The sequence below is a fragment of the Aphanomyces invadans genome, assembly GCF_000520115.1.
Source record: "Aphanomyces invadans strain NJM9701 unplaced genomic scaffold supercont1.1, whole genome shotgun sequence".
In the NCBI taxonomy this organism is placed as follows: domain Eukaryota; phylum Oomycota; class Saprolegniomycetes; order Saprolegniales; family Verrucalvaceae; genus Aphanomyces; species Aphanomyces invadans.
In genome coordinates this window covers 1,038,966-1,052,143 of record NW_008580146.1, presented here as the reverse complement: position 1 = coordinate 1,052,143, position 13,178 = coordinate 1,038,966, and the positions used below count along the sequence as shown (strand labels likewise).

The 13,178-nt window shown below is 55.6% G+C and overlaps 2 protein-coding genes across 20 annotated transcripts; one reads left to right on the top strand and one right to left on the bottom strand.

Annotated features, from left to right (window-relative positions):
• Nucleotides 1-22: 22 nt before the first annotated feature.
• Nucleotides 23-2,961, bottom strand: H310_00290 (methylenetetrahydrofolate reductase). 19 transcript variants are annotated; one of them, XM_008863001.1, is made up of 13 exons: nucleotides 2,279-2,961; nucleotides 2,030-2,227; nucleotides 1,848-1,974; nucleotides 1,637-1,801; nucleotides 1,504-1,578; nucleotides 1,217-1,438; nucleotides 1,114-1,165; nucleotides 979-1,058; nucleotides 865-933; nucleotides 762-809; nucleotides 640-694; nucleotides 453-592; nucleotides 23-398 (listed from the first exon to the last, which is right to left on the bottom strand). In XM_008863001.1, exons 1-13 carry the CDS (start codon nucleotides 2,941-2,943, stop codon nucleotides 276-278), a joined length of 2,019 nt encoding a protein of 672 aa, XP_008861223.1. In that variant the 5' UTR covers nucleotides 2,944-2,961; the 3' UTR covers nucleotides 23-275. The 19 variants fall into 19 exon arrangements, with proteins under 19 accessions (XP_008861223.1, XP_008861227.1, XP_008861225.1 ...); XM_008863005.1 differs by having other exon boundaries at nucleotides 640-809; XM_008863003.1 differs by having other exon boundaries at nucleotides 453-694.
• A 370-nt stretch (nucleotides 2,962-3,331) lies between these two features.
• On the top strand, nucleotides 3,332-13,144 carry H310_00289 (hypothetical protein). The gene is made up of 21 exons (XM_008863000.1): nucleotides 3,332-3,727; nucleotides 3,777-4,285; nucleotides 4,340-4,619; nucleotides 4,670-4,903; nucleotides 4,957-5,188; nucleotides 5,236-5,661; nucleotides 5,720-6,289; nucleotides 6,333-6,612; nucleotides 6,659-7,313; nucleotides 7,374-7,609; nucleotides 7,655-8,261; nucleotides 8,310-8,726; nucleotides 8,781-9,962; nucleotides 10,040-10,503; nucleotides 10,563-11,631; nucleotides 11,693-11,811; nucleotides 11,867-12,021; nucleotides 12,065-12,159; nucleotides 12,213-12,449; nucleotides 12,498-12,740; nucleotides 12,784-13,144. Exons 1-21 carry the CDS (start codon nucleotides 3,368-3,370, stop codon nucleotides 13,045-13,047), a joined length of 8,634 nt encoding a protein of 2,877 aa, XP_008861222.1. The 5' UTR covers nucleotides 3,332-3,367; the 3' UTR covers nucleotides 13,048-13,144.
• Nucleotides 13,145-13,178: the final 34 nt, after the last annotated feature.

The following is a 13,178-nucleotide window of genomic DNA, read 5'->3' as shown; positions in this document are numbered from 1 at the left end:
AAATAGAGAACAGTCGCGACGTTTCGCGGCGGCACCAGTATTGTATCGTGCTAATGCAGGCGCCAAACGAGCTGCGGTTGGCATGGACCTGCGTGACGACATAATGCAGTTGAACCAGGGCGGGTGAAGTGGAAATCTCCATGCAAGCACTTGTCGGACGGACGGAAGCGACGCAAGAAATCGTGGTCATGTTAGCAATTATTTGTCCAGAGAGCGCGGTCAGCATGGAGCACGGTCAACGACAAGGCGAGACCACTAGATAACGTTGCGCCTGTTTACAGTTCGGCCATCGCCAACCGCGAGCGAAGGTCGCGCAGTTGGGCCTTGAGACGGCTATTCTCTTCGCGCGACGACGACAGGTCTCCATGCAAGTCTTTCAATTCACGGTTGGCCTCGGCCTACATGGGAAAAAGAATCGTCACAAGTTCCGCCACGAGGCGTGGACTGCGCACCTGGATGATTTTCAACTTGGCCACCGTTTCGTGCAGCTTTTCGTTCTTGCCTTCGAGCTCGAGTACACGTTGACGCAAGTCGTCCTTCGTCATGCTTTCCGTGATGACTTGGGCGAAGATCTTGAAGATGTCGCTGTCCTCTGTGCCACAACGAGTTCAACACGACTGCCGACGCGATGCGTCATACCATTCGTGTAATCGTTGTCCACGACGTTCACGAGGACGTAGCTGTCGTATATGCGCTACACCATCGAACGGCATCATCGTTTCGAGGAAGGCGGAGAAGGACGCAAATGCGATCGACGGTACCTTGATCAATTGATGCGACACCGTCTCTGGTTCATACGCAGACGCCCACTGCACACAAGAACGGGTGCAGTCCCTGCGTCCACAAACACAACTCGATTCATACCTGACTCAGCCATAGCTCGAACGCTTCGTCCTTCCATGCGGCAAAACTGGCCGTGTCAACAACTGTCGGCTATCGTGCAAATGAGCCACACCAAGTCGTGTATGTCTGTTTTACTTGGATGATTTCTTTGCCAGGAAACACCCCCCACGTGACAGCCGTCACACTGGGTCCAGGAGAGTTGGTGTATTCCGTTCCTAATCCACAACACACACTGTCAAGCCACGCAACTGCGCTGCACTAGTTGTATACCGTTGGCGCTAAAAGCATGGTACGACAGGTTCGGGTAGTCTGCCAGGGCCACCTGCACATGACGTTAGCACCATCATGAGCAAAGTGGATTGCATCAACATACCACCAAGCGCTGCATGAGGCGCGGAGGGACGAAGAATTCGACGTAGGCCTTTTGGAAGACAAACCCGTCTTTGCCGCCCCAGCCGACGCTCGGGTCCTCGGACGGCGCACCGTTGATGCGAGGTTGACTGTTGATGGTCAAGAACCCCATCGAGTTGATCCAGCGCAAGTTTTCGCGGATGATGGTGCTTTCTCCCGACAAACCTTGTTCGCACCATGGCAACTAAAACCAGACACAGCGTCAGGCGATGCTCCACGGATCCTTCCGACGATCTCGCCATGCGACACCTGCTTCACGCTGCCTTCAATGAACTTGACAAATACGTTCCACACATCCTCTTCGGTTTGTGGGCGACCCCACAGCTACCACAGACGGTTCGATCGATCCGAGTCGTCACCGAATCGAATCCAGTGGACGGACCTGGTCGCGCGCGACCTTGGGGCGTTTGTACGCCAAATAGTATTCCGATAATTCACCATAGGCCGGGCTCGTGCGGTCTCCCCACCGTCCGTTGGGAAAGTCGTCCCATTCGGACGTGCGCGCAATGTAACTCGACGCACGGTTCGACCAAAAGATCGGGCGCACCTAGATAAGGTGTGTGAGCTCACGGTTGCACCACAGGACGATTCACTTGTTCGATGCTCTTCTCCAACGACCCGTCTTTGTTGCGCATGATGGGAGCTCCCCAAGGCAACCCGCGCTCGCGCTCGATCAAGTGCAGTCCTTCGAGCACCGCGCGCACAGTTCTCGCCAAGTTCCTAATGAACTCATCCACGTACAATCCATTTGGTTCCAACGCGCTCGAGCACGTACATGGTGTAGAAATGCAGAGACAACTTGTTGGCGATGAGCTTTTTGCATGTGTCCACGGCCAGTTGGATCCCGTACTTTTTGACGGCCGCATCATCGTTCTTGATCGACACGAGGGCCTCTTGGACTTGTGGCGGCACGCTCGTTTTGCACCAGTTGGTAAACTTGAGGAACGAGTTGTGCGTTTGAATGGGCAAGTACCTACGACGGCAAGGTATGATGCCAAGGACGGTGGAAGAGCGGCAGCTTTACCCCGGCAAAATCGGGATCGATATGCCCAGTTGACGGCAGTCGCGAATCCATTGGAGCAATTTGTCCACGTCAAAGAAGAACTGGGTTATGATGAAGTCAGCGCCAGCGTCTTGCTTCTCCTTCAACCGGATCATATCCAACTGGCGAGCTTGGTCCGACGGCGGCAAGTTCGGGTTATTCCACGCTTCAGAGTGGACTTCGGAGTACCCGGCGGCGGCAATGCAAAACCAGTCGCCATGTTCTTCGCGAATGAACCGAATCAACTCCACCGCGTTGTGGAATCCGCCAGGCACAGGCTTCCATCGTTCCGACCCGATGGGCGGGTCGCCACGCAGGGCCAAGATGTTTCGGATCCCAGCGGCCCGGACGTTCTTAAGGATTTCTCGCAATTGGTCACGCGGCAAATGGCACGTCAAGTGCATCAACACGTCGATCTTGAATTCATTTTGAATGTGCGACCCAATTTTAAGCCACAACTTTTCGTCTTTGAATGCGCTGCGCCACGTGAGAGTGACAAAGGTTGGCTGAAGCTGGAACCCCATTTCCTCCACGCGATTCAGCAGGTTGAACACACCATCTTCCGTTTTCGCAGGGAAGAACTCAAAGCTGACGCTTGGCGAGCCCGTCTTCTCGAGCTCCATCAATCGATCGATGATCTTTCCCATGTTGCTCTCGTCCTTCCGTAGCTTTTTGCTGAATGACCCACTTCCACGATATCATCCGGTTAAAACACTGCTTTGCCACCTGCTGCAACATGTGTGGTTATCCGGCTATCCGTATGACACCAGAGGAATTTCCAGACTGTACGCTCACGACCTACACTGCCGCGCCACCACATCAAAACACTCAGCGTTGTCAGACTTGACGCATGCCCAAATCACATCTTTGCAGTAATCTCCATGCCGTGAGATCGTGGGAAGCAACTCAGTGACTCAAATCTGCGCTAACTCGTCTTTGTCCTTTGGGGTCACACAAATTGGAGCTGGTGTAAATTCGCATTGACCGGATATACAGTTTTGTACGGATAACGATGACCTTTGGCTTGAACCGTCACGGCGCGATATCTTTACCGGCGCGCGGCGCACCCTCATGTCAACGAGGCCCACAACGGCGCCGCTCCGGCCGACTCTGGTCCAAGCATTTCCGACAACAGTCGAGTTCGTGGACATCGAGCCCATGACGTGCTATCTCGTGTCGCTGTCGATACAGAACACAAGTCGTCATGTCGTTCGGTTTCGAGTGACCGCACCAACGTCCAAGCACTTTCGACTGCTTTTCGACAATCAAGATCTCGGTCTGGTGGCAAACCCCACGAGAACGATATCCCCCGGTCTCTCGGTCAAGTTTGACGTGGCATTTCTCATGGAGCTGGACGAGCAAGTACCGATCGACTTGCACGACAAAATCCATGTCCTCGCCGAGAACAGCACCCCGATTGAAATTCCACTGGCAAGTTCAACCATTCCAAACGCGACTTGATCTTCACGTGCGCTGCTAGGTGGCCAAGCGTCCTGCTCCGCAACTTGAATTCGAGTCGTTGGTGGACCTTGGCATGGTTGTTCTCTCGAATCGAACGGCCAAATATGTCAACGTGCGTAACACGGGTGCAAAAGAGTGCTCGTTTCGAGTAGAACTAGAGCCCGGTCACCCTGTTGTGGTCATTCCCAAGGACGGTACCATTCCACCGCGCTCCGAAACACGCTTGAAAGTTGAATTCAACGGCCGCGAGATGGGAGCATATCGGGCAATCGCAACCATTCACTCAGGAAATGACAAACAGTACCTCCTCGACATCAGCGCGGTCGTCGTGGAACATAACATTGAGCTCGTGTTCCCAGCTGCCGAAGGACTGCCTCCTGACCCGGTCCGCGTTTTGTCGTTTGGGTCTCTCTACTGCGGCGAAACACGCAAGCTCGAGACTATCCTGCGCAACAACGGGCCACATCCCATCGGATACCAAACCGGCATTTCGTTCTCGGGACGGCCATTTCGCGTTGGAGACGACTTGTACGTCGTGGGGTCACCTCCGACACCGCGTGGTGCTGACGGGGTATTGCGTAGATCGAATCCTGAGGACGACAGTGAAATGGACGAAAAGAAGAAGGAGCTGACGGTGCTGCCAAGCGAAGGCATGGTTCCGCCGTACGCGTCGGCGCTGTTGACGTTTGTGTTCAAACCGAACAATGCGCTATCAAGTAAGGCAAAGGGACAGCGGCAGGGGTACACGAGCAGCAGAGTGCCCATGGGAACCAGTGACGGAAGCACCCACCACTTGAAAGCGTTTGCATCGATTGAGTGTTCCGAGATCAAGCAAAGCCTGGCGATTGAAATATCTGGCGCGGTACAGTTGAACTCCGCTTGGAACGTATTCATTGATGGCGGTAAGCACAGGCTGTGGTCCCACATGTCGTGACAACGCCCGACTCGTTCGACTTTGGGGACTGCGCGTCCGGCGCCCGCGTCGACATGATCCTCAACATTAAGAACGAGGCGATGCTACCCGTGACATTTAAACTCGACAAACTCGCGCACTTTGCCGCGCATCCGTCCAAGGGCCGTCTCGATGTTCTCCAGTCCCAGAATATTGTTGTTAGCTTTGCCCCAAGTCAGCTCGGGCGATTTCAGGTACACGTTGGAGTCATCGCTTTCGTCGCCGTGACGGCGTGTTGGGCTGGTAGACAACGTTCCATTTGGACGTTCAGGGCGGCAGCCTCATCCTTCCGATTCACGTAAGGGGCACAGCCACGAATGTAGGGCCCAAGAAGCAACTCGTCGGTGGCCTCGACACGCTTCCAAACGACTTCCGCCCCAAGTTTAACTTTATGACGGTCGACGACATCAAGACGCAAAAGCTTGCTCCCAAACCCGCGTTCCACCGCATCCCGCCGTTCGAAGTGGCCGCGCGAGAAGGTAGGTTGGCGGGGCTGCTTGATTCATTCACGTTTGTGTGTTGGCAGGCACTGCTGCCGTCGACGAGTATGAGTTCCAAGGGACGAACAACACACACTTGACGTACTGCGTCAACGAACTGGCCGAGAGGTCGCACCACCGCGACGGATACAACTCGATCTTGCGCCAATACCGCCACGACCGCTTGACGAAGCAAGACAAATCAAATCAGCGTCCGTCCAACCCGATCGACCTCGGCATGACGCCGCAAGGGGGCATCGACGGCCCGGATTGCAAACTCCCCGTTGCAACCGAACCACTGTGGATGCAAAGTTCGCTGGGCAACCGTCGCGGGTCAGGCGGAGCGTCGTCGTCGCCATTCGATGACAACAAAATCATCAAAAAGAAATTTAAGCCGCTGCCCGTGACGCAGGCAGAAGTCAAGGACTGTGCGACGACCCTCACATCCGAGCAACTCAAGCTGATCGTGGCAGGTTCGTGGCATTCGTGTGGTTGTCGCCAGTAGAGGGCCGTGACAGCGATGTCGTGTAGGCCCCAAGACAATCAATTTTGGAAAAGTTTGCGTGCACTCGGTGTCGAAAAAGTCGTTTAGTGTCACGAACGACCTCCCGCACAACATTTCAGTCCACGTTCATTTGGCCAACGATCACGACGAGCTCCAGCAGACGACGCCGTTGTCGCAAGTGATCCCAACGGGGGCGACTGCTGGCTTTGACTTTACCTTTTTCTCGCGCGTCGAGCAAGTGTTTCAAAAGTACGTCAACTACACAATCAATGGCCAGCACTCGTTCAAGCTCCTCGTGACGGCCGAAGTCGTCCCGATTCGCGTGGAGTTGTCGACGCCAGTGCTCGAGTTTGCCTTTGACGCGAGCGATCTCAACCCTGACGTCGCCCAGCAGCTCGTGGTCAAGAACCCAGGCAACTCGGAGGCCAAGTTCAGCTGGGCGCCCGAGCCGCACCATCCCCCGGTGGAGTGTGCTTTCGAAGCGACTCCAAAGCAAGGGACTATCGCACCCGGTGGCAGCTGCCACATCCGCATTGCGTTCTGTCCCCGCTACAACTTGCCGAATCAAGCCACCATGGTTGTGTCGGTCGACGGAGGTACTTTGTCTGGTGGCATCCCATGGCTCACGATTGCATGCAGGGAAACCGGCCCACCTCCATTGCGTCGGCCACATGGTCGAACCCAAATGCGTAGCGCGCGAGAAACGAGTCGAGTTTGGCACGATTGCCGCCGGCATTCCGAAAGAGAAGAAGGTGCTTATTTCGAATCAAAACATCGCGGCAGCGACGGTGTACTACGCCGACATCGAACCTGCCACCACCGGTCTCGTCGTCCGACCTCCCATCGGCGCACTCATGCCCGGGGAAACGGTTGAGCTCTGCGTCGTGCTCGACGTCGCCCGCGCCGTTGCCTTGGAAGGGTATTGTACTCGACAAAGTGATCGTTCGTTCAAACGGGTGGCGTAGAGTCGTTCTGGAGATTAAGATTCGAGGCGGGCGTACAATTCGAGTCCCTATTTCGGCTGACGTGGTGCTCCCGAACGTGTGTTTCAACACGCCACCGGAACAATTCGACTTTGGCGGGGTGACGATGGGGGTGCTGGTGACGCGGGAGCTGTCGGTGACGAATCCGTCGCCCGTGCCAGCCCACCTCGCGCTGGATTTCTCGTCTCATGCGCCGGAATTCCAATTGGCGATGCCGGTACACCTGAACCCAGACGTCCAAGACGAAGTGCATGCGATTTTTGTCCCGGCAGATGTCGACCCTCCTTCCAAGTGGCAGCTCATCGTGCCACCGACTACGACGCTCAAATTTCACTTTCTCTTTCGCCCCGAGCGAATCATGACTCACTCATTTGCATTTCCAATCCATTTGGAGGGGGTCCCCGCACGCACGGAAGCGCTACATCGCACCGTCCTGGCGACCGGCTTGAAGCCCCGCATGCTGTTTTCTAGCTCGACACTGGACTTTGAGAAGCGCGTGATAACCCGCGACAACGTGCGCAAGATCCCGTACTCGATGGGGCTCACTTTAACCAACGACGACCCGCAAACCGTCAAGTGGTGCATCGACTTGTCCAAGCTCAAGTCGAAGAAGAGCGTGTTTCACATTGCACCATCGGTATACTACCTTCTTTACCCCTCCTGTGGATGTCCCAACGACTCACGCGATGCACTGCAGGCTGGCGAACTGGCGTCAGGCGACAAGTGCACCGTGCGAGCCAGCTTTCTCCCCACGGACGCGATCGAGTACACGGCAGAAGTGCCTGTGCTGCTGGACGACGTGCCTTATGTGACGCTCTCGTTGGTTGGGAAAGGAATCCACCCACACTTGAGCTTTAGTGTTGCGCGAGTCGACTTGCCGACAGTCCCCCTTGGCATCACGTCCACGGCCACGTTTTTCATTTGCAGCACGGGGTACGTGACTCGAACGTCGGGCGAGCGTCACACGCATGCCGTTAGGTACGACAATTTGGAGCTGAGCTACCGGCTCCCGATCGATTTATCCCGCGTCCCGATCGCGGTGACGTTTCCAGACGGCAAGTCGATTGGAATTGCAAATCCCAAGGTTCAAGTCGACATCAGTTTTGTGTCGACAAAGAGCATCGCGTTCAACGCCAAGCTCGAGTTTTTTGACGTCGAGGGCAATCAGTTCGACCTGCCTCTCTCCGGGGCGACGGACAATTGCATCCTGACTAACTTTGGATTCGTCGAGGCGCACCGCAACGAGTTTGGGTTCTTCACCGACGCCGACCAGCGGTACCCAGTGTACTTTTTGGAAAAGACCCACATCAAAGTCCTGTCGAAAAAAGCGTTGCCCGCCCCTCCGGTCGCGACCAAACCGGACGACGACAAGCAAAAAAAGGCCAAAAAGAAGATGGTGGCCCCCAAAGAGAAGCAACCGGCCGCCGTCCCCATCCAACCTGTGCCTGCCGCCGTCGAAGTCACTGGAAAGCTCCTGCACATGCCTCACATCCACGAGCCCAAAGTCGACGAGCTGGCGCTGCTCATGAAGTGGCTCAACATGAATATTCTCAAAACGCCCATGACGGCATTTCCCCATGATCTAGTACCGTTCTTTCCAATCGATGTGAATTGAACTTGGCGCGAACATTAGGTTCAAAACGCCGGACGCCCCGTGTACGAGATGCTCGAAGCAGTGTGCGGCAAGGCTGTGCCAGGTCGAGTCAAGCAGCTGTCGACAAACAAACGCGAACAAGGCACCCAAATGGTCGCGCAATACGTCGAGTTGCTGCGTTTTCTCAAATCGTACGGCGCGCTGCTGAACGATGTTCGACCAGAGCAACTCTTGGACAGCGAGCAGTACGTCCGATGGAGCGAGGACGACGACAAGAACCAGCTTCACCGTCGGCTCTACTTTGAGAAAGAATGGCATCGCGTGTCGTGCCTGGCATGGACCAAAGTGATTTTTCAAATCATCAAGTGCTTTGTTTTGTTTCGCATTTCGACCAAGGCGTACGCGGCGCTGCCAGGCATTGTCGACCCCGCCACCAAACTCCCCACCGACGTTGTGGTATGGACCACTATGAATTGTTTCCGATTGATCTGTGGCACGCTCTCGACGTAGATGCGAGACTGCACCAAGAGCAACGTGTACTCGGAATCCGAGATGGTCTTGATCCAGTGGCTGTTGCACCACTCGAAACGCATGGCCACTGTGGCGGAACCGCGGCTCATCATGGACTTGGAACATGATCTGAAAGACGGTGTCGTCCTGTGTTATGTGCTAGCATCGCATGTCCCGACGCTAGCCGTCGACGGGGGCCCGCTCCACGGATTCAATCGAAAGCCGACGTCCGCCGAGCATTGTCTCGACAACGCAACGTGCCTGCGCAATGCCCTCTCGTGCCTCGGTATGGACTACGGGGTCCCCGCCGACCAGTTGTGCAACCTTAGCCTGCCGTCCACGGTTCTGTTGCTCTTACACTTGTACCAGAACGTGCCCCAGTTCATCCCGAAGACAACGATCGAGTTCAAGGGCGTCCTCGGTCAAACGATTCAAAAGTCGATCGAGCTCAAGAACCCAAGCAAGAAAACGATTGTGTACGACGTGTTCTTGGAAGGCCAAGTGAAAGAATTTAGCATCTACAGCCACACGTTGACGCTAGAGCCAGAGAAGAGCCAGAGCTTTCTCGTGGATTTCACGCCCAAGTTTACGCGAACGGTGCAAGCCCGCCTCACGTTTCGCAGCTTGCGCGACGGCCCGACGTGCGCCGCCACGATGGTGTTTTTGCTCGAATCCAACATCTACTCGCGAAAACCGATTCGCGTGTTTCAGTTCGAGACGAGCATGTACGACCGAAAGGTCGAGGACATTGTAATCGAGAACCAATTCCCCGTGAACGCCGTGTACAAGTTGACCATGCTGCAGCAGCCGTCGACAAGCGAGTTGCCGCACAAATCCATCAAGGACACGACCGACGACAACGCGTGCATGGATGGCCAGCTTCCGTTCTTCTTGCCCGACGTCGTCGGCGACATGGTTGCGATTCGAAAAGACGGCAACACGACGGTAAAAGTCGAGTTCTTGCCGCTCAATCCGGGCGTGTACAAGTGCCAGCTGCTCTTTCTCGACGAAAACGTCGGCGAATTCATGTACGAGCTGCATTGTACGGCGCATTTGCCCCCGACGCTCGAGACGCTCGAGATCACGAGCGACAACAAGCCCCACATGCTCAAGGAATTGATTGTGCCCGCCCGAAATCCTCTCCTAAACAAAGCGCTCGCCGTCGTCGTCGACCGATTCCAGGTGCTTGTAGTGTATGCGATGCTCATGTGGCAATATTCCCCTGCCACTTCCTCACGCGCTGCATGGCGACGCTTTAGGGCCTTGTCAAGGCCAAGGTGCGGGATGGGTTGCGTAAATGCGAAGACTGCCACCACACAACGTTTCATGCGGAAGTGAACTCGCCGTATTTTGTTTTGCAAAACTCCGAAGTGACGCTGAAAAGTGGCGGGACGTCCACCACGCCGAGCAACCATGATGGGGACAAGAAAACGGCAAACCAAGCCAAGTTGATCACACCACGAGGGACGCTGTCATCTCCGACAAGCTTGATGCTGGACTTTCAGCCGCGTGGGGCGGGGCTGTACAACTGCAAAGTCCTCTTGCGATCGACGGCATCGTGTGGCTGCGACATCCGCGTGTACGAAATCCACGCCAAGGTGACGGACGTTGGCATTCGAACCATGTTGGAGTTTTGTGCCCCCGCCCGCCAAACGATTGTGCAAGACATTCCCATCATCAACCCGACGGACGAAACGTGGAACTTGCGAGCGAATTTGACATGGTACGGCGCTCGCCATCGTTTGTGCGCGTGCTAGACTGACTGACGTGCATGTGGAATAGTTCGTCCGGCGTGTTTACGGGCCCGACGACGTTGAGCATCCCGCCCAAGAAGACCAACACGTACTCGCTGACGTTCAAGCCGCAGTGGCTCGTGGCCGAGACTGGGTTGTTGCTTTTGCAAAATGCCAAGACGGGCCAGGACTTTGAATTTGGGCTGAGCGGCATTGGAGAAGAGCCACTTGCGATGGAGCATGTCGTGCTGCAGTGCCAAGCACGACAAAGCTTGGTCCATGAATTCGAAGTGCAAACGTTCAAGAACGACCCTGCTGGACCGTTCACGTTCACTGTCGAATCCGATCTGCCTTACGTCGGGGGCGCGTCCCAACTGGTGCTGCCAGGGCCGAACGTCACGGCGCTGTACAAACTCACGTTCAACCCGCTGATCGGGGGAACGTACTTTGGGAGCATCACGTTTACAAACACGCGGACAAAAGAGTACTGCTGGTACACGATCGAAGCGACGGTGACGCCACCAAGCCCCGAGTCGACTCTCGAAATGACGACGACAGTGCGATCCATGGTGGGGATGGAGATCAGTTTGGAGAACCCGCTCGATCGCGCCGTCGTCTTTGACATCGCGCTCAAGGGCAACGGGCTCTTTGGTCCAACGCAGTTTGCGTTGGAGGCACAGCAAACAGGAATCTATCAGCTTCTGTACTCGCCACTCTTACCCGGCAACACGACAGGGTCCATTGGATTTACAAACGACGACGTCGGCGAGTTTTCTTACCTACTAAACCTCCATGCGACTCCTGCCCCCCCGATTCAGCTAGAAGACATGCAGTGCGCTGTGGGGGACGTTGTATCCCAGCCCATCACGATCACCAATCCGATGGACACCCCCATTGCGCTCGACATCGTGCTCAGCAACACGCGAAACTTCCGCATCCGAGACGAGAACATCGTGGTGAAGCCCTTGAGTACCTACACTGCCATCCTCGACTACATCCCGAGCAGTTTGGCCGACTTTGAATGCGCCGAGATTCAGTTTGTCCACCCAGACGTGGGGACTTGGGAGTACAAGGTCCAAGGAAAGGGCAAGCCACCGAGCTTGATGAAAACGACCCTCGTAAGTCGAACGTAAATTGTGTTGGGATTTGTCTGGTGCTCACAATCTTGTGCGTGTGCAGGTGCACGCAACTGTCGGCGAAGCAGCGAGCTCCCTCTTCTCGTTCCGGAATCCGTTCCCGGACGCTCTAACTGTCGACGTTACCATGGTGCAGCTCGGCCACCCCGACAAAGGCATCCCGTACGTAGCTCCTTCCCAGATTCATTTCAACTCAGGGTGGTTGGCATGGCGGCAGCGACCGCCCCCCTGGAACGAGTGGTAGCCAAGCTGGGCACAGTCCGACGGGGATGAGCCGGCAGCGTCAACGTCCGCAGACGGCGCCTCCTCCAGTGTTTGATATTTTGCTCAAGAAGCCCAAGGTGACGTTGGAGGGCTTTGGAACACTTCAAGGTACGATCCACTCAACGGATTGTACCAACTCGTGTCGTGGCAGTGCCAATTTCGTTTTCGCCCCACTTTGTGTCGGAAGCGGGGGCGCAGATCATCATCAAGGGCGACAAGGAGCTCGAATGGGTGTATCCAATTCGAGTACGTTGCCGAGATCGGCGACTCGTCTAACTCGATCTTGTCGTCGCGACTAGGGCATTGCCCAGGCTCCACCAAACCCGCGATCCCATTCCTTTGTGTGCCGCGCGCGAGAGTCGTGTGAGAAGAAACTGAGCTTGGAATTGCTCGCGCTGGAAAAAGTGACCCCCGACGAGCGCTTTACGATCGAATGGGACATTCCAGAGCCACACGCTCGCGTTGTCGAACGCACGCTGACGGTCACTCCACTCGTGGACAGCATCTCGTCCGTCACAACGCCGTTGGAGTACCTGGCACGTCTTGCAACAGCATGCCCGTGGGCTCACGTTGTCAACGCATAGGTGCGATTCGATCCACTTAAGCCGATCCGACTGGCCGTGGCATTGGTCGTCAAGAAGAGGTCGGGGGGACTGTGGCGGTTTGACATCCACTTGGACGCGTCCGATCCCGTCGTCGACGACGTCCTCACGATTGAGTCGGCTCTGAATCAAACGTCGAGTGTCTCGTTCAAATTGTCCAACCAATTCCGGGAAGCGACACCGTTCCAAGCCGAGTTTACCCCCGGGTCGTCGCAAGCGTTCACGGTACCCGGTGGCTATGGCCTCCAACATCATGTCTCGTTCGTAGGTGTACCCTGTCGAAGGGATGCTGGCCCCGTACGGGACAGAAGGCACGCCCTTTACGATCGCGTTCACCCCCACGGGGTACGGCAAGATGTGCTCGGGGCAATTGGTCGTGCAGACCGACGAAATGCAGTGGACGTTCAATGTCAAGGGGACGCATCCCGAGTACAAAGTGCCGCAAGGGGAGGCCAAAGTGCACACAAAAGGCAGCAAGAAGCTGAGCCCCCCCAGCACGTCCAAGAAGAAGAAGATTTTTGGACGCAAGTGACGATTGTAGAAAATTTCCACCATGCCAATCCAACGTCGATGAAATTGAAAAGGGCAATTTGTACGATTAGCACCTTCCAATGCTGGATACAAAAAACGTCAAGAATGTGGCGTTCTTTCAATAACGTTACA